At 33.4% G+C, this 18,854-nt stretch overlaps 2 protein-coding genes across 3 annotated transcripts; both read right to left on the minus strand.

Moving 5' to 3' along the window:
- Window positions 1-254: 254 nt before the first annotated feature.
- LOC124827527 (uncharacterized) lies at window positions 255-2,311 on the minus strand. The gene is made up of 2 exons (XM_047300601.2): window positions 838-2,311; window positions 255-592 (listed from the first exon to the last, which is right to left on the minus strand). The coding sequence occupies exon 1, from the start codon at window positions 2,254-2,256 to the stop codon at window positions 865-867; it is 1,392 nt and encodes a 463-aa protein (XP_047156557.2). The 5' UTR covers window positions 2,257-2,311; the 3' UTR covers window positions 255-592; window positions 838-864.
- Window positions 2,312-11,738: 9,427 nt separating this feature from the next.
- Window positions 11,739-18,386, minus strand: LOC124827524 (RNA-binding protein 2-like). Of its 2 annotated transcripts, none has more exons than XM_047300598.2 (6): window positions 18,132-18,386; window positions 14,173-14,315; window positions 13,798-14,086; window positions 13,625-13,686; window positions 13,444-13,525; window positions 11,739-12,315 (listed from the first exon to the last, which is right to left on the minus strand). In XM_047300598.2, exons 1-6 carry the CDS (start codon window positions 18,214-18,216, stop codon window positions 12,212-12,214), a joined length of 765 nt encoding a protein of 254 aa, XP_047156554.1. In that variant the 5' UTR covers window positions 18,217-18,386; the 3' UTR covers window positions 11,739-12,211. The 2 variants fall into 2 exon arrangements, with proteins under 2 accessions (XP_047156554.1, XP_047156555.1); XM_047300599.2 differs by having other exon boundaries at window positions 13,798-14,083; window positions 18,132-18,382.
- Window positions 18,387-18,854: the final 468 nt, after the last annotated feature.

Below are 18,854 nucleotides of genomic sequence, written 5' to 3' on the forward strand. Positions count from 1 at the left end.
ATTTTTTATATTTAAAATATTGTAGAGTTGAATTACGAGTTAGAAACTGTACATTCGTAAAAAATATCGTGGTTATGGGTTGAGTCTACGAAGGAAGAGGGTGTCTGGGTTTGTGACTTTCCCTGTCGGAAAATTTTGTCGCACCCGACAATTGAATGAAAAGTTACTTGCGGTAATGCACGTAGACAACATCAACGACAACAGAACACACTGTATTTATTTAACGAAGAACTTTAGTTAAATCGGGTAAGAGATTGTGCGGAAAAGAGATTATAATTTATTTAATTATATTTGAATAGTTTTACGACCCCTGCAAACGCAGCTGGTTGAAAACTACAGAGCATGGTAGGTTGTACTATTATGACCGATGATCCGCAGAGCGCAGTGCTTTACAACTGTTAAAATACACCAAATTCATAAATAAAAGAAGTAAAATAGCAGAAACAACCCTATCATAGAAAATAATTTAAACATCTTTTTATGAAAGACAAAACGCGGAAACTTTGCTTCCATTTTTCTCTTTCGTGCATCGCCAAGCCAGACGCCCTTCTTTCCATCGCTTTCTTTATTTGTCGCACATATTCTTCACATCCTACAAAACATCACAACACATGCACATATTATATACACTGTGTCTGTCAATGTCATGAAGGGGTTCGTGGCCCCTATAAGACCGAACCAGAAAAATCATTTTCCTTATCAACTTAAAAACCTTGACGGGGGCCATGAGGGGTTCGTATTCAATTTGTTTTGGAACAAGTATACGTGTAAAAGAATGGAACTATTTATTAAAAAAATATAATAACATAGAATGTACGTAGGAATGAAGAAGGTTACCATAGAACTATCCTAGTTGACCACCGTCTAAGAGTGGTAAGGAGGGGGAGGTGATGCGTAGATATAGTGCGGGGGTGGTGGAGGAGGGGACTTGTACTTGTACGGCTTCTTGTAGGGTGGTGGTGGTGGAGAGTGATAGATTGGGTGGGGAATGTAAGGAGGATGAGGGTGAGGCAAAGGATGAGGGTGTGGGTGGGGCAAAGGATGGGGGTGAGGAAGAGGGTGCGGGTGGGGCAAAGGATGGGGGTGAGGAAGAGGGTGTGGGTGTGGAAGAGGGTGTGGGTGTGGGTGGGGATATGGGTGGACAGGAGGTGGAGGCGACAGGTATTTGTAAGGCTTCTTAGGGGGTGGAGGAGGAGAGGGGTACACGTAGGGAGGGTGTGGGTGTGGGTGTGGATGGGGGTGAGGTTGAGGGTGTGGGTGTGGATGCGGGTGAGGGTAAGGGTGGACCGGTGGGGGAGGAGAGTGGTAAACATAGGGAGGGTGTGGGTGGGGGTGTGGGTGGGGATGGGGGTGAGGATGGGGATAAGGGTGCACTGGAGGTGGGGGAGACGAGTATTTGTAGGGCTTCTTGGGAGGAGGAGGTGGTGAGTGGTAGTAGTAAGGCTTCTTCGGAGGAGGTGGCGGTGGAGAGTGGTAGTAGTATGGTTTCTTTTTGGGTGGAGGTGGGGGTGGCGAGTGGTAGTAATATGGTTTCGGTGGAGGTGGTGAAGGTGGCGGGGGAGAATGGTAGTAGTATGGCTTAGGTGGAGGTGGTGAGGGTGGGGGAGGAGAATGGTAGTAGTACGGCTTAGGTGGAGGAGGTGAAGGTGGTGGGGGAGAGTGATAGTAGTAAGGCTTCTTCTTGGGTGGTGGTGGGGGAGAGTGATAGTAGTATGGCTTCTTCTTGGGTGGTGGTGGTGGTGAGTGATAGTAGTATGGTTTAGGTGGAGGTGGTGAAGGAGGTGGTGGTGAGTGATAGTAGTATGGCTTAGGTGGAGGTGGTGAAGGTGGTGGGGGAGAGTGATAGTAGTATGGCTTCTTCTTGGGTGGTGGTGGTGGTGAGTGATAGTAGTATGGCTTTGGTGGAGGTGGTGAAGGAGGTGGTGGTGAGTGATAGTAGTATGGCTTCGGTGGAGGTGGTGAAGGTGGAGGTGGAGAGTGGTAGTAGTACGGCTTCTTTTTGGGTGGTGGTGGTGGTGGTGAGTGGTAGTAGTATGGCTTAGGTGGAGGTGGGGAAGGTGGTGGAGGAGAATGGTAGTAATATGGCTTGGGTGGAGGAGGTGAAGGTGGTGGGGGAGAGTGGTAGTAGTATGGCTTTTTTGGTGGTGGAGGTGATGAGTACAAGTAGTTATCAGCTGAGATTTGAGACGGGAAGGTTAAAGACAGTAATGCCAATAGCAGAGTGAGTGTGGCGGAGGAGGCCATCAGAGACCCCATTGTTTTTCCCCTCAACCTCACTACAACGTGGGGTTTTCTTATGCTCTTTCTCAACCAAGTGCCACCCTTTATATAGAATCTTTCTTTACCCCATTTCACACCAACTAATCTTTTTGGTAAATTTCTTCTCATGCATGCGCATTCCAATCATCTTTTCTCCTTCTTCTTCTTCTTCTACCCTTAATTCCTTTCTAATTAAACGCTAATAATTTATCTCCTAAAACATAACAATTCAAGTAGAAAACTACATTCCCCAGTATTGACGTTCGCAAACAGAAAAAAGGCCTTAAATTATGAAAATGATATTTGTCCTTTTTCGGCAGTAAATATAAATAGATTGTTATTATAATTATTATACCCACCAATTAGATCCACGTGGGATTGGAGGGGAATGTAAAATGATTTTTGATACCGAGACATTAAATGGTTGGGTGTTTGAAAAGTAAATGGATGGTTTTGTTGGCATTGGAGACTTAAAAAGTGTGGGACTGGATGGTCCGTAGCAGCCTCAATGATTTTGAAGGAGTGTCTCTCTTTTTCTCTCTCTAATCAATTCATCTAGGCTGCTTCTGTACACACTTTAGAGTCTGCACCACACCACGGCTTGCACATGTTGCATGCCATTCTACAGTTCCTTTTTTGATAATACAAAATTCCTTTTACTTTCCATCTTTTATTTCTTACTCTGCCCGTATAAATGCCACCCAAATTCATGTCTCCACCTCTTTAATTCCTAATCTTACTTTTCTTCTCAATATTTTAAATAAACGACTATTTTTACCTTTCCACTGTTCCATAAATTCTATCCAACTTATTTAATTCCGATGACCATAATATTTCACACTGCCACATTTTCCTCTCTCATAAATTACTAATTAAATAAATGCTGAAATTATTACTCAACTCACTGCATTTTCCTTCTTTTTCTCAAAATCCACGTATTGTATTTCTCAATAACTAAACTCTTTTTACCAAAACAAAAACCACTACAAAGAAACTTATTTACTAACAGCTTATCGTCTGCTTCATCTTTGTTGTACATGTTTCTTAACGAAAGTTTATTGATATAAACCCTACTACAGGTTATAATCAGAGTTTGATGAATATATTTAAATATAATTTAATTAATGAGAACTTGTTACAAGCAACATTTTAAGTGTACAATTTAACCAATGTATTTTGATTAATGAAGTGTATATGAAATGGGTTTATCATCTTATCTTCTTATAGAAATATAAAAAGGTAAAACAAATTTCCTAAAGGTCAGTTTCACAGATTTAACCAAACATCGTCTTACTAACAACTGTGATTTATAATAAACTTTTTGGTTGAAAAAAAGTGTACAACCCAAATCTTGTGTAAGGTCCCAACAAAGCTGGCTTCTTCTCCTGAATGGGTCCTCGAGCTTTGGAGTGATCGAGTGGGGATACTCTCACGTTAATTGAGTTAATGAAAACATTAATAGTGAATGGTTGGTGTAACCCAAGTTACGTAGAACGGTGGTTATAAATAAAAGCTATCAGGATGACAATGAGTCGGATCGGATATGATAGTGTCTATCAGATAGTTTAATACATACACCTAACCAGTTTAAAAACGGATATTAAAATATCGTTACCGTTATCCGCGGGTAATAAATATCCGCAGATAGTAACTACCTGCCGCGAATTTTATCAGCTGGGTACCCTACGAATTTTTTTTCCATCCCTAATTCAGTGTAATATTATAAGTAGTTTTAGTATGATAATATAGTTAAAATAATAATTTAATCTTCGTAATAAAGTTTTAAATAATATTTATTATACGAATTATCGAATCTTAATTTTCATCCAAGGTAAAATGAAAAAGACTCTTTCCATTTGTATCTAAACTTAGTTATGAAAGTTAAACATTGTTTAATCAGGCCAAGAGATTTTTTGGTTAACGGAATTTAAATAAATTATCAAAAATGGGAAGAGTGTGTATAGGAGTGAGTTAAAGAAAGGGGAAGGAAGAAAAGTGGAGATAGTATAACCTACAAATTTCATGCTCTTATTTTAGTAACTTTCTATGGAAGTTACCGTTTGTGACATGTTCCAAAGGGTTGGTAAGTTTCTAACTTCTGTTTCAACGTATCCCAAAATAGTAAGATCCATTCGTAGCTACATAGATAGGTACCTTATACCTAAGCATCATTACATCACTACTTATGTATGCATAACCTAAAATATAAAACAGACAGATATTGGTACAGTATATTTTTGAAATAAATAAGCAAAAATGTATATAGTCTATGTAATGAAAATTATTATGTATGATAGTAAAGATTGACTAAAGATTTAGCAGTACATAAAAGCAACCCCAGACAGAAGAGGAACTAGAGAAGTTTTATTCGTAAGAGTGAAAGAATTTATAATACACCGTCACAGTGTATTATTATTATTATTATTATTATCTCAAATGAAATCGATTAATAAATAAAATAAGAAAAGCATAGTATGTATGACAGAAAAGGAAGGATGAAGGAACCAAGTTGGGCAATGCTATCAGATCCAGACTGGCCATGTATTTGACCATTCATGATCTCATAGATGTCACATTCCCATTGACTGAATTTATTTTTCAGTATGTATGAATGCGACATGCACAGATAGCACTGTGTCTCAGCAACATGTCATTAATATTTAAGTTGTAATACATTTCACACAAGTTATAGCAAGAGAGTATGGCCACATTTGTGATAATGAGCAACAGTTTAAAGTTATAGTAAGTTGATTTTGGGAAATTTTTAGTGCAAAATATCAGAGATAGTAGAACAAGAAAACAGGCAAACACCAGCTACTTCAGTACTGTCTTGCTATATATCTTGAGGTAAAATTCCTTTACTTGATCATCAAGTGAAAGTGACTGAACAACGCATATTTTTTAAATTATTTTCATTTTGAAAGAGATTCTTCGTGTGAAAAGACAAAATGAGAATCTACTATACATGTTTATTTTAATACGTGTGAAAAAAATTAATTATTTCAAACAATAAAATACATTAGAGGGATAGTGATTTCTTATCAAGTAATTCTTTTTTCAAATAGCTCCAAACACAGTTTTAAAACGTAAAAAATAAAACACGGTTTAAAAAGATTCCAGAGAAGTTTTTTTTTATCAGCTAAAAGACATATATATGTGATTAACTAATCTCAATTATTTAAGCAGAACTATTTACTTAAGAATTTGGTTGAAAATTTCACTGAACAACTTACTAAGCAGAAGTATTTAACAATTAAAACGTGTTGTTAAAATTAAAATACAATAGAATTATTATTTTTTCGTATTCTACGTAGCAAAGCCTGAAATGATTACAGATCTACTTAGTTTGGTAAAAAGTTTGAAGGATTTGTACACGAAATGATGAATGGGTGATTTGGGGGAAGACTTTTGAGAGGTATTCAAGAAAGTTGGTCCATGTATAGTCTATAGTGGCAACATGCATGCATGCATATACATGATGAAGATGGAAAAGTATAATATTTATAGGGTAAATGATTGATTGTTTTAATGATAATAAGTAATGGGAAAATTGGAATAAAAAAATTGGTAGGGTTGCTAGCATGAGATTTTGGGGAAAGTTGATTTGGGGTGTCTGGAAGATGGGTGTGTAGTCCAGTTTGAATAACCTTTTTTACAGCTAAATTGTAAGGTGTGGACATCATGCATGCAGCTCAAATTCTTATACAATCACAAAAAAATATTACATCACATGCTCACTTCAAAGGTAAACCCCTTTTTATATTCAGTATTAACAAATTCAATTTATTTCCTTCCCATCATTTCACTGACGTATTATTCCCAACCTGTAATCAAAATTATAATCCGAATCTTTAAGTCTATGTATATTTAAATTTTTATTCTTATCGTGTTAGCAATAAAAATATTATTTTTAGAAGTATATTTCATTTATATTTGCGAATATTCTTAATAATGCACGAGAACTTGTTATTAATTTATGGATTATATATGTATGGCATGTGGGTTCGTATAGACGGACCATGTTTACTTTATATATCACAAACTTTATACATTATGAGATAAGACATATTTGTCCCTGTATTATGTACTATTTTAATATTTTAAAGTAATGGTTTAGAATTTGAAAAACCAAAAGTGCTCCTTGTAATTTTGTACTCTTTAGGTGGACAGCATTTGATTACTGACCTTTTGCATGCAATTTTTTTCCTTTATTTATTTACATAATGGGTAGGCAATTATGTTTTAGTAAATAATTCTACAGTCTTTAAAGAAATAGAAAAAAAAAGTTATATACATTTTAAATACAAGGGTTTTGTAAAAACATAAAGAATTTCAGTTTGTCTTCATTTAGATTCCAATCCTCTCTTTTAATTATGTCTAAAAATAAGAGACTCGTATGGTATTAATTAAAAATTTAGATTTCAAACAACGTAAAATGAAAATGAAATATTTCAAACACACTTTTTTACATATATTTTTTACATCCTGAGATAGACCTGTTGTTAATCTTTCTTACTCAAGCATTGCAATTAATCTTTCTTACTCAAGCATTGCAATTACTACACCCAACCAGAAATGTCAAATTTAGTATATATAAAAGCTAACGAGATGTATAATCATGATTAAAGCAAGAGATTTTGATTTGTCATGATTTCTAAAAGAAAAGAAAATCAAAGACTAAGATGAAAATATGAGCATTCAAAGTACTAAAATAATATTAAACAATGCGAACAAAACAAATATGCATTATTGTAAAGGATACAATGTAAATGGAATGTGACAAATTTGGATGCATTCACCATACACTCGTTGGATGAGAGCTGCCTCGATAAACTAATTGTGGCTATTGGATTAATTTAAGGGTGCAAATAGTGAATTGAAAAATCATACGCACGGGATCAAAGTGCACCAAATTAAAATCTTTATTTAGCTGTATTCATGTGGAAGCAAGAAAAAATTAAATAATTCAATAGACCAAAAAGATAATGTGTTGCCTTCACCTTTTTAAAGAAAAACGAAATGACAATAATATCATCATCAAGTTACCGACACAAAAAGATTACCATGAGATGAAGTTCACGTCTTGACATGGACCATCAGGATCATTGTCATGGAATGGATCCGACGGCGAGTGTTTCACATGGAGTGATCAAAATGTGAGTGAGAGAGTCTGCATTATACAGTGCAAGGTACATTATCGCCACATCATCATGTATATAAAAATCCATAAGCAAAAGTCAAAGTAGGTTCACATCACGGTCTTGTTATTCTGGTCCCTAGTGTATGGTATCTTCCTAGCTTCTCCACTTTGAAGAGTCACCACACTTCAAAACAAAACCCAAAACTATTGATAGAAAAATCAACGGTGACAGATATTATTAACAAGCTGTAGTACACTTAAGTTAACTAGTAAGTCTCTTAATTAAATTGCTACAAATTCAAGTCATTTTTTACACAAACAAAATTTCACCAGAAAAAAAATTAATTCAGATCACTTTTACATAAAAAAAAAATTCAATTAGAGATATCTTTTTCTTGTTGGAATATTCTCATTTTGTATACGTGATGAAGCCATGAAGGCATAGCATTAGTGATGTGGACCACATTTTCAGTATAACAATAAAATCTCTCTCTCATTTACCTCATTGTAAAGAATCCAAAGACCTTTGTCATAAGATTCCACTGCTTTATTCGCTTTGACAACTACAATTTCAATGCATGGCTACTTTTGTACAACTTTCTTCAATTCATCCTTAATCTCCGTAATTACTTAATTTTGGAAACAAACCTTAGGTATGTACATTATATTAATACTAAACCATGCCATATGTGTGCATTACATTAATTAATATCAAGTCATTGATAGAGCAACAATAACTGCCACAAAAGCCTAGTCACCAGATGTGTGGTTTTGCATACATGAAGTTAATGAAATATATGTATAATTACAGATTGATAAAGTAAAGAAACACAAAAAGTAATTTTGCTTTTAGCCAAGGTCTGGTGTATGCACTCAATTGATTATAGACATTAGTTAGGCAAGACATATGTATATAAATATATATGTGAGGTATATGCTTTTGAAAATGCCATGCAATAGAAAGATAAAAATTTTGGCTTGAAACTATGCTTTTGCACATGCGAATAATCTTTCTCTGGCTGTTTCCTTTTTCCATTTAACCCTTATGACTGGCCCAGGAGCTTTGGGTGCAATCATGTGCATGTTGTTATGTACTTAAGCATCTTACCTTGTTATCATTATTCTGACCAAAATCAACCAATTTGCTTTCTATAAAAAACAAGCATCTTACCTTTTAGTGGAATATTAAATACCCATGTAATAAAAGCATTACATTACATATGTACTGATATAGATGTAAAAAATAAAAAGTTGTAAATAATCTGTCTAACACTTTCAAATATTCAAACATTGAACTTTTAGGACATTAGTAATCATGATAAATAACTATTGAAACATAACTCGTGTGTTAAATAACCTTGTTTGAGGTTCTAACATTTAAACACACTTTTGCTTTCCTATGTGTGAGATTCATTGCATTGTCATCTGGATTCAAGGAACTCTCTCTATATTTCAAAAGCCTGACAATTTTTACTGTTCATATCAGTTCCATGAAAACAGCATACAGTATCGTCCTTACGTGAAGGACCATGAAAAACAGTGATGATGTTCATTCAGAATTGCATTTAATTGGAGAAGATAAGATATAGTGGTAGAAGAAGTGAAGAAGACCCCACTGTAATTTCCTCAGGCTAATGAGGAAACACTACATTCTGAACTCTGTAGACATTAGCAGAGAGACTAATCAGGAATGATGATTTTTCTTTGTTTTTTTATTGATTACTTGCAGAGAGCCTAACATTATACTTATTCTAGAAAAATGAGAAGAAAAGTCAGCTACCTACTGCACAAATGATGCCAAAGAATGATAGAGACTGAATGAACCACCACTACTGCTTTTATTAAATATAAAAATCAAAACTTTTAATCAGTTCTTTCTAGTACCACTACTATTATTTTCTCTCTAATTAACACGTTAATACTCAAGTTTTATGTTGTTTAAAAATAATAATGTAACTCAGAAACTAAAGTAAAATATATTTATGAAGTAAATTTGGTGATCCTTTTAATAGTAACTAGCTTAAGATTGGAACACATCATTCCATCAAATTTCAATTTTCAAAAGTTTGAAAAACAAATGCTGCAACTTAATGTTGAAAGTTGATGATTTATTGGGTAACTTTGATTGAAACTTGGTAGTCTGATAATGAAAACAAAAACAGTGATAGCAAAATGACGTGAATAACCTGTTTATTTTCTGACATGAGCAGTAATTGCTTTTACTTTTAAAATATTCATTTTCTTTAACTTTTTTTATATGTATGTAGATGAAAGGGGAGAAGTGGACCCCACCTGCCGACACATACAAAACTGTTTAAACTTATAGGTCAAAGTGAAGTTACCTAAACAGATATAAGCTTTTGGTAAATTAGATCATTTTTACTTTATATTTATATAATTTATTTAGAATTTTCATATTATTAAAATTTGAAGTCAAATTGATGTTAATTTAAAAATTTAGGAATTTGATTGAAAATTTTAATGATATAGGAATAGAATTGAATAAATCATATAAAGATAATGTTAAATAAATTATAAAATTTATTTTGTGAAATTGACATTTCAATGTGATTAACAATGTTATGTTTTATTATCTTGAAGTTATATTTCATTTACACTGTTAATAAGAACAAGAAGAAAAGAAAAATCTATGATTTGTATCTATTAGCCGTATCAGAAGAGAGAGATCATCCAAAAAGAATTTATTAAGAAAAATTTATAACTTAATCAATTTTAATTTTATAGTTGTGCCAAAAGAGGCATGTGAACCTCATGCCTACTAGTAATAGTCTATGTTTGTTTGGATGTAATTGTTATTATATAGTTCCTCCTTTGTCATCTTGGAATAACTTTTAGTTATATTTCTCTAATTGAGAATGTCTCAACATATTGTTATTACCTATGGTTAATTAATTATTATATTTATGAATTGATAAACAATCAATAACTATGTTTTGTTAAAATTAAATAATAATAGTAAATAATCAAATTATTTATTTTTTATTATATTTTAAAATATATTACTTTAATTTTAATTTGTATAATATATATTAAATAATTTTAAACTAATATAATAAATTTTTAATATATAATTTATATTCCTAAAACTAATTCACAAGCTAGCTCAAATTTACAAATTATAGATTAGAACGCATATAATTTAAAGTTTATAATCTACTGATTGTTTACAAGTCAGTTAAAATAAATCATGTTTTATTAGCCGTCGTTTAAGTTAAGAGTGCACTGATTTATACATTCTATATGTAGAAATCGAAAGAGACAACACATAATTTATATACTTAACGAAAAACATAAGAAAAAAAATTAGTTATATTTATATTGTTGCAATATCAAAAAATGAAGTATTTCTTATAAATGCATAAAAGTTGTAGTATATGTAAAATGTTCTTATATTTACACTAAATATCTCATTCCTATTAAGAAATTACTGTTGCAATAACTCTTAAATAAGTTATATGGGTGAAAAAATATAAAACAACGATATATTAAAATAAATAAATTTAATAATTTATACCAGTATATATTAGTCTTAACCAATTCAATATCTTAACACCAAATGCTTATTTAATAAAAATAACAGGTGAATTAAATACTATTACCATTTAAATCATATATAGTAAAAATTGTGTCAACAAATATTTAATATTCCATTGTCATACATAAAATTTAGTGCTATACACACCTTTATAAATGACAATTCCAGTATAATTTAATTATATTATTATTATTATAAAAATCTTACAATATTTCAATAGGAGCAATGAAACGGAAAACATGTGAAATAATAAATAAACCAATAAAAATCACATCATAGAATGCAAAATCTTATCATACGGGAATTTCTTGTAGAAAATTTACAGAATGCCATCAAGGGATGAATAACTTTTAGCATCACGTGTGTGCCAGAAGATATATAACAGATTATATGCAAGCACAAAACAAATTATATGGCTAATTATCTACACATTCATAGCCATGGTTTCTTTTGCCTTTATGTGTATCAAAGGATTTCTTTTAAGTAAATAACCCTTCAGAACAATAGTTTCATAAAAAAAAAGTCATTAATAATAGCACAATGGTACTTTCTATTTATAAAAATATTTTAACCAAACTACAATTCGAACTTCATAAATCAGAAATTTGGAGCAGTTGTTTCCACATTACATACTACTATTTAAAATAAGCTTCTTTAGTTTTTCATAAATATCTTAAAAGATATCAATAACGATTTCTAATTGAGTGATAATATAGATAACTTTATTTAACAGCATATAATTAAACTCTTGCTACATCTACCTAATCAATGAAAGGTGAGGGCTGTGGAAGTGGAAATACAATCCATTTCAAGATAATCCAAGTAGCTATCACATTCCCAGTCTTCTGAATTAGAGCCTTGGCCCCATACGCCTGAAGCTAATAACAGTTTTTACAAACACGACCATCATAGCAAGATAATATTAAAATAAAAACCTTTATTTGAAAAAAAAAAAGTAAAATAGCTAATCAGGTTCAAACTAAAATTATCAATATTTATACAACACAGTAAATTGACTAGGCCCATCCCAAAAATCTCCATGTTAGATTTGCTCAAAATGCAATTGTAATTTGATCTCAGCCAGTTAAAATACTATGTGCACCTAGGGAGCTCAATTAATCAGGATTGTAGCCAAGAGGGAGAGATTAAATATGCAGGTGAACATCAATTCTGAACATTCTCACCTCAGAACAGTAGTATGGGATAAAGAAAAGTAGCACATTATAACCAGCATAAAACCTGAGTGAACCAACTCATCACCTCTTGCCACGAGGTCCAGGTCCGGATCTGGGACCGGGAAACCGAGAAAACTGAAGCCGCAAGTGGCTAGACTCAGGATTGAGTTCATCAACTTTATAACCTGTGTCATCAGACCACAATGTCAGCAAACACTGAAATTTGGGAACATAATATCATTGAATACTGAGTTCAAATCCTACAATACTGGCTCACTGAGATCACAAGGAACAAGGCCACTAGCTTGAAGACATAACTTAATCTCAGATCAAGTTTCTACACTAATTTTTATTTACCATCAGATTCTCCTTTCTATTAATGACCGACTTCCATAAATTGTGTGGAAGAATTTTTAATAGTTCAACTTGTCACCATTTTAATTGGAGAACTTAATGACAATAATGCAAAAAACGTTATTAAACTTTTGTACACAAGTATGCTGATCACAGGAACAGCAGCTGACTATGTGGCAGAACATTGGAACTTTACGTGTCATAAAAAAAATGATATCTTCATTTTAAAGTTAGACACACGAGATGGGTGATTGCAATTTCCAAAGTGATGATAACAACATGAAAAAAAAATATTAATAGATATCTCCGTATGCGTTCATTTTATGAACTTTGGGAATGAAAGAAGATAACAAATGGGAACATGGAAGTTGGAAATCATTTATAACGTGTTCACTACTTCAGTTCTATGAAGTAACCAGTTTGAATAAACCCCCAAGTCACAGATAACTTTCATAAAGATATTGAATCTAACAATGATTCACCAATTTCCCATTTTAAATCCTTTTAGTTAAATACAGTATACAGTAATATCATAATAGATAAGCACATCATACTCTAACACTTGTTCGTATGGAATTTTATTGATAAATTTAGTGCAACTTTAAAATGTTTTACCCCGTTACAATTCAAAATTTTATAACAAAACATTAAGTTTATTTGGTTACATTTTCAAATGTGACTTTTTGCATTCTTTACGCTATTTTCAGAAGCTCATGGTTACAGCTTCCAAATTCTAAATGTCATTCCTCCCTTTTCAACGAGTTCCCAAACACTGACACATAATTCAGGAACATAATAGCCACACATTGGTTCAGAAGGCCAAATTACAAGGTAATTCTACAATTTTCACAACCTCCATCAAGTCCCCCTTTATGAGGACATGATTTCCTGTACGATGACTCGATAATCAAACATAAAATTAATTTCATTTTATCTCAGCAGGTAACAAGAAGTGATACCTTGCAATGCACTCAGAGCAGTTGCTGCACAAGCCGGATTTGCAAAATCCACAAAACAAAGGATTAGAGGATCTCCTCCACGCTGCAAGAAGCATGCATTTCAGCATAAAGGATATGGATATTTCATTCAATCAGTAGAACAACGAGATACAAAATATTAGATGGCAAACAGACAACTTACATGTTTGGATTCTTTGCTCACAAGCCTTACTTCTCTATATCCAACAAAAGGACGAAAAATATCTTAAAATGGCGTTAAGGAATTTGAAAAGCATAATAGAAAAAGGAAGCTTACAAGTCAGTTGACAGTATGATAATACAATTACAAAACATTATGGGAGGCAAAAAGGATACGGGCCACTTCCCTTCTCGTGCTATCAGATGGGAGACCTTCAACATATAAAGTGCTGGATGCATCTGGCGGTAGAGGTACAGTCTCTGGTCCAGGCATGGAAGCTGTGTCTACTGGTAACTGACCACCATAATTGACATTCCGTCCATTTCGTGCAAGATCATGACCACCACCAGGATGCCCCATAACAGCAGGATCAGTTAGCGAATGGCCTGGCAATCCACCAACACCCCTTGCCAATCCAACACCACCAATTGCGCTGGCTTCCCCAGAATTAAACGAAGTAAGCTGCTTTTATCAACCAAAAAGAAGTTTTAGTCAAACAAACTGTGAAAGCACATCATCACATATTATGTAAATAAAACAGGCTAACATACCCCTGCACTTTGAAGGTAGCGGTCATATGCAGATCCAAGTGTTTTAGTGTCCTTTAGCATTCGGTGACCAGTATGGTCATCATTTCGAGCAATATAATTATGCATCTCATTGCCTCCCGAAGTCAGACCAGAAGGTGACATATCTGCAATGTAAAAGAATCTAGCCTTTATAACTCTAGTAAAACAAACAGAAGCTGAATACACTGAATTAGAGAACTTTTGATCATATGCAATGTTGTATACCATAGCCATCCCTCCAATGATAACCACTAACAGTACAAAAAACATCTAGTAGCAAATACGCCAGATGCTGGCAAAACACAGGTAACTAAACAACACATGACCCATATTTAGTGCTCATAATAATACAAAGAACAGAGTGCACACACAAACATGCTTTTTGTCACCTATCGAACTATTTGTAGTCAGACCCTTACACACCAAGTTACTTGACTAGTTGTACTAGCTTCACCACTCAAACTATAGTTCCAGGAGACTGCTAACACACTAATACTTTCACAACTCTAAGCAGTTAACTGGCATGCACTCTCAACCATGTTATCTCTGGTCTCCTTCCCTGTAACAGAAGCCAATTCATTTAGTTCATATTCTCTTTCATTGTCTCTCTATCTCTATAGCTCTCACTACTAACTTTTGTCATGGGATTGAAAGCTTTTCTTGGATCTATTTGCACTCCATGGCTTTACCACTTAACCCTTTCCAGTCTTCAGATCGAACAACATCTCTCGGTGGATCATCTACTCAACCCACTCTCCTGCTCATGTCTCATTCTCACACCCAATTTCAACATAATTTGATGAAAGAAATTTCCTACGTAGGCAACAGTAAGCACAGGCTAAGTATTACTATGACCATAAAATTCCCATATAAGTTAGGAAAATTGTGCTCTCTGACATGAAAGCTAGATTTGCTTGCAGTAAGATTGAAAGGATCAAATGCACTATTCCATGGCTACTTCACCAAAGGAATCTCTTCTGACCAGAAAGTCAATGCATGCAAACATTCCTAGCAGATCTGAAAATTTTCAGAAATTACATTTATTTGCAATTATGCTAAGGTGTGTCAATTCAGATCTCGATTCAAACAAGAAAATGAGCAATTAATTTCAGAGCATCTGTCTTGATTAAATCCATCATTAATTCCTTGATCTATCCACAATGATCCACTTTGATCTTGTTACCTCAATAAACACCATAACTAATCCATACAAGTATTGACACATAGCATCTTGTTTGGGAAGCACAAAGTGATAAGCATCAGCAATGCACTCTTTCAAATCTAGCTCAATTTTTCAAAGAGAGAGTGCTGCAGTTTCAAGCATTCATCAATCAGTACGACTAGGCCTTGTCACTTCATCTTCAAAATGTTCCCCCTGTACATCAACATAGACGTTCTCATCATCACTTGGATATGGTGGTCAATAGAGTTAGATTTAATCTGCCCTATGGGTTCCTCTTACAGTTTCCAAGGTTCATTTTTTTAGAGGAAGCTGTACTTCATTAGGCTGTGTCAGAGATCGTGAAGGTCATGCAGATTGTTGATGCTCCATTTCTTGTAAATTAAGTCTGGTCATGATGCCACAATTGGCTATCACTAATTTGATAATAAATTGTTCAAAAAACTAACTTATTTACTTTCACCCAACCAATACAAACTACTCCGTACTGCAGTGCCCACCATTGGGATACACTTTGGCTCAAAACAAAAGTACAACTCACCTACTCTTGGTTTCCATGGGGCACCACCTTTTGGAGCACTTCAAATCCTGTTTACACTAATTAACAAATCCAACAGTATAAAGTCATTCCAACCCATTCAACTCCAAGCATTTCCTAACAAAGGTACACACTTACACCTTCAAACTGGAAAGATTTTCCATTCAAATATAGTTTCCAGAATCAAGTCACTCACCATCTAACTACAGGATCTGCAGAATTTATTCAAAAACTAGTCTTATCAGGCATAGATAAGATTTCGATACGCAATGGACAAGTAAGGGACAACTCTGCTTATTTTGACTTCCATCCTTCCATCTCACTTCTTTTGTCCAATTCTGAAGGCATTCTTGATTCAAATGAGCACTATCAATTTCATAACATGTAAATCACTTCCTCTTGTACTACAAAATAACACATATTAGACACAGACAAAACAGGATTTTTCCCTTTTCCTCAAGTCTCATTACAGTTTATATTTTTCAATTATGTTTTTCTGCTATAAACTTAATATACAGAGTAAAAAATGTAAAGGCTGCAAAATAAACAGCAATCACTCTTTACTCAGAATGCTCACTAATGGGTCAACAGTAGAAAGACCCAAAAGTCAAAACCCAACAATGGAAGTAAGGATCCTTCAGAGATGGAAGATGCAACAGAGAAAAGAGGCTTCTAACTGTCCTGCATTATGACCTGTTGTATTGACTTCTTCAAAGAAGGAGAGTGAAACATGTATATTTCACCATGTCTAGCATGTGAAATATAACAGGTAGGGGGCTGAGTTCCATAGTAATGCTCCTTATGAAATATTACAAATTTATGAAAATGGCAAAAGGAAAGAATTACAAGTTCCAACAGAAGAGATTTTGATTGTAGACAAAAGGAATATACAAGTCAGCAAAATTGCATGCACAAATCATTATTACATCAATCCCTCGAGTTCTTGTATATGAATCTCCTTACACATGACACATTGATAAATACGTTAGCAAATGAATCATCCCAATAGTAACAATAAAAGTCATACTCTTCTAGAATGAATACTCAGAGTGAGTACTTAGCACACTTTCTGTGTATAGATTGTCATTTACTACAAACAAAATAATCATCAAGATATAATTCCTTCAAAGCTTCTTATTTATTATAACATATACAGAATATTACAGCTCAATGTTGTACAAAGGCTTCACATCATGATGACGAAAACAATGATGAAACGATAGCAAAATGCAATGTTCACACAGAGCATGCTAAGATGTTATGTTTGAGTAAGAAACCAAATGTGAACAAGACAAACATAAAATCATAATTCAAAGAAAAGAAAACTAGAAAGCTCAAACAAGCTAGGTACATTGACATCAGCCAATAGAATTTTCAAACACAACACAAAAAGAAATCATGAAGATGGATTAGAAGTTAAAAAATTGAGAATACATTCAAAAGGGGATGCTGAGCTTTGAAAGGGAAGGTCGTATTGGTTTAAAAAGTCAAAGTATAAGCAGATTATCAAGACAGTAGAAATTATGTTTAAAAACAACACTATGATCTGGACCAAAAAACACTCCTGCATCCCACAAGTTTACAAGTAATTCCAGTAATGGTCCTTTCTTCACAGTTTATGTTGAATGGGTTTTGGAAATGGCCAGAGACACCTAGGATCATATGATCCTGACTATTACCATAAGGCTACAAAACACACGGTACCAAAAGAATTTTCATAAATATAGGCAGGTTGCAATAATCAACACAGAAAATAGTACGAAAGTAATTTAATTAAATAATATATTTTGGATCATTTTATAGATGAACTCCATGAATGCTATCACAAGTCACTTGTTCCACCTACTTGAAATTCTCAGCCTAAAAGTATACACAAGGATACTCCTCCCGTGACACAAATTGGGCCCCATAAAAATTTAATCATCAAGAGCTTCAAATCATAAAAACACTTCTTTCAGGGTATTATACCTTAAAGCCCAAAAACGCACACATTTATGTTTGTCTAATGAATTTAGTTTATGCACATCCAAACTCAATAACATCACAACCTTGTTTTGTCATCTCAAAAAAAGAATTAGAAAGATTTAAAAACAATAGAGACCATGAAACAATTGACCAAATCCTAAATCAATGACAGCGGTTGCCAAAATAACTAAAAGGGGTGACTCCAAATCCTAACTTTGTATTTTTAAACAGAAAAGTGAAGGAGAAAAAGAAAATAACCATATTCAGTACGAGGTCGTTTGAGCATTGCGGTAGAAGGCAGAAGCGGCTGTTGCTGCTGCCTATTCCAGGAGCCATCAGTCATGACGAGAGAGACGATGGAGTTCGCAGATCTAATGAACAATGATTATCGTTAAGACTATCGCGGTGGAGATTGATGGAGATCCAATTACAAACCCTAATTTGCTCAATACCAAACCCTAGCCTTTGTCCTTCTACAAAAGAGTCAATTTTTAAGAGAACTCCGTTTTTTTTTTTTTTTTAAACAGATGGCGTGTGGGGTTAGAATTTAGTTTTTTCCAAATCCCATTAGCATATCCAAATTTAAAATGCACAACATAAGATAAAGATTATATTATTAATTTAATTTAATATATCATTTTAATTCTAATATTTTTAGCTTTCACAATAAATTAATCTTTTTAAGAGAAATTGTATTTTTCTCCCATATTTTAATTTTAATTTTGTAATTTTATTTAATATGATAGAAGTGAGTATCATTGTATTAAAAATATGATAAAAATATAAAATTAATTTATTCAATGGTCATTTTTCATAAAGGAAAATCTCTTTAATTTTTTCCACTGTAATGTTTTTAGATTTCTTTTACAGTTTCATTTATTTCATTTTATTACTATAATTATTAATAAATATTATTATTTTAAACTTTTTTTCAGTCTACACGTTTTATTATCAATTTTATTTTTATAATATAAATTATTT

This window comes from Vigna umbellata, chromosome 8 (assembly GCF_029865625.1).
Source record: "Vigna umbellata cultivar VRB3 chromosome 8, Vumbellata_1.0, whole genome shotgun sequence".
NCBI lineage: Eukaryota > Viridiplantae > Streptophyta > Magnoliopsida > Fabales > Fabaceae > Vigna > Vigna umbellata.

What these genes read in the sequence shown, in the direction of transcription:
- LOC124827527 (XM_047300601.2), bottom strand. Translation starts at nt 2,256, where the DNA reads ATGGGGTCTCTGATGGCCTCCTCCGCCACACTCACTCTGCTATTGGCA.
- LOC124827524 (XM_047300598.2), bottom strand. Translation starts at nt 18,216, where the DNA reads ATGACTGATGGCTCCTGGAATAGGCAGCAGCAACAGCCGCTTCTGCCT. An exon ending in ACGACCTCGTACTGAATATG is followed by an intron (nt 14,316 to 18,131) that starts GTTATTTTCTTT and finishes TTTACATTGCAG; the next exon opens with ATATGTCACCTTCTGGTCTG. An exon ending in TGAGCAAAGAATCCAAACAT is followed by an intron (nt 13,526 to 13,624) that starts GTAAGTTGTCTG and finishes TGCTTCTTGCAG; the next exon opens with CGTGGAGGAGATCCTCTAAT.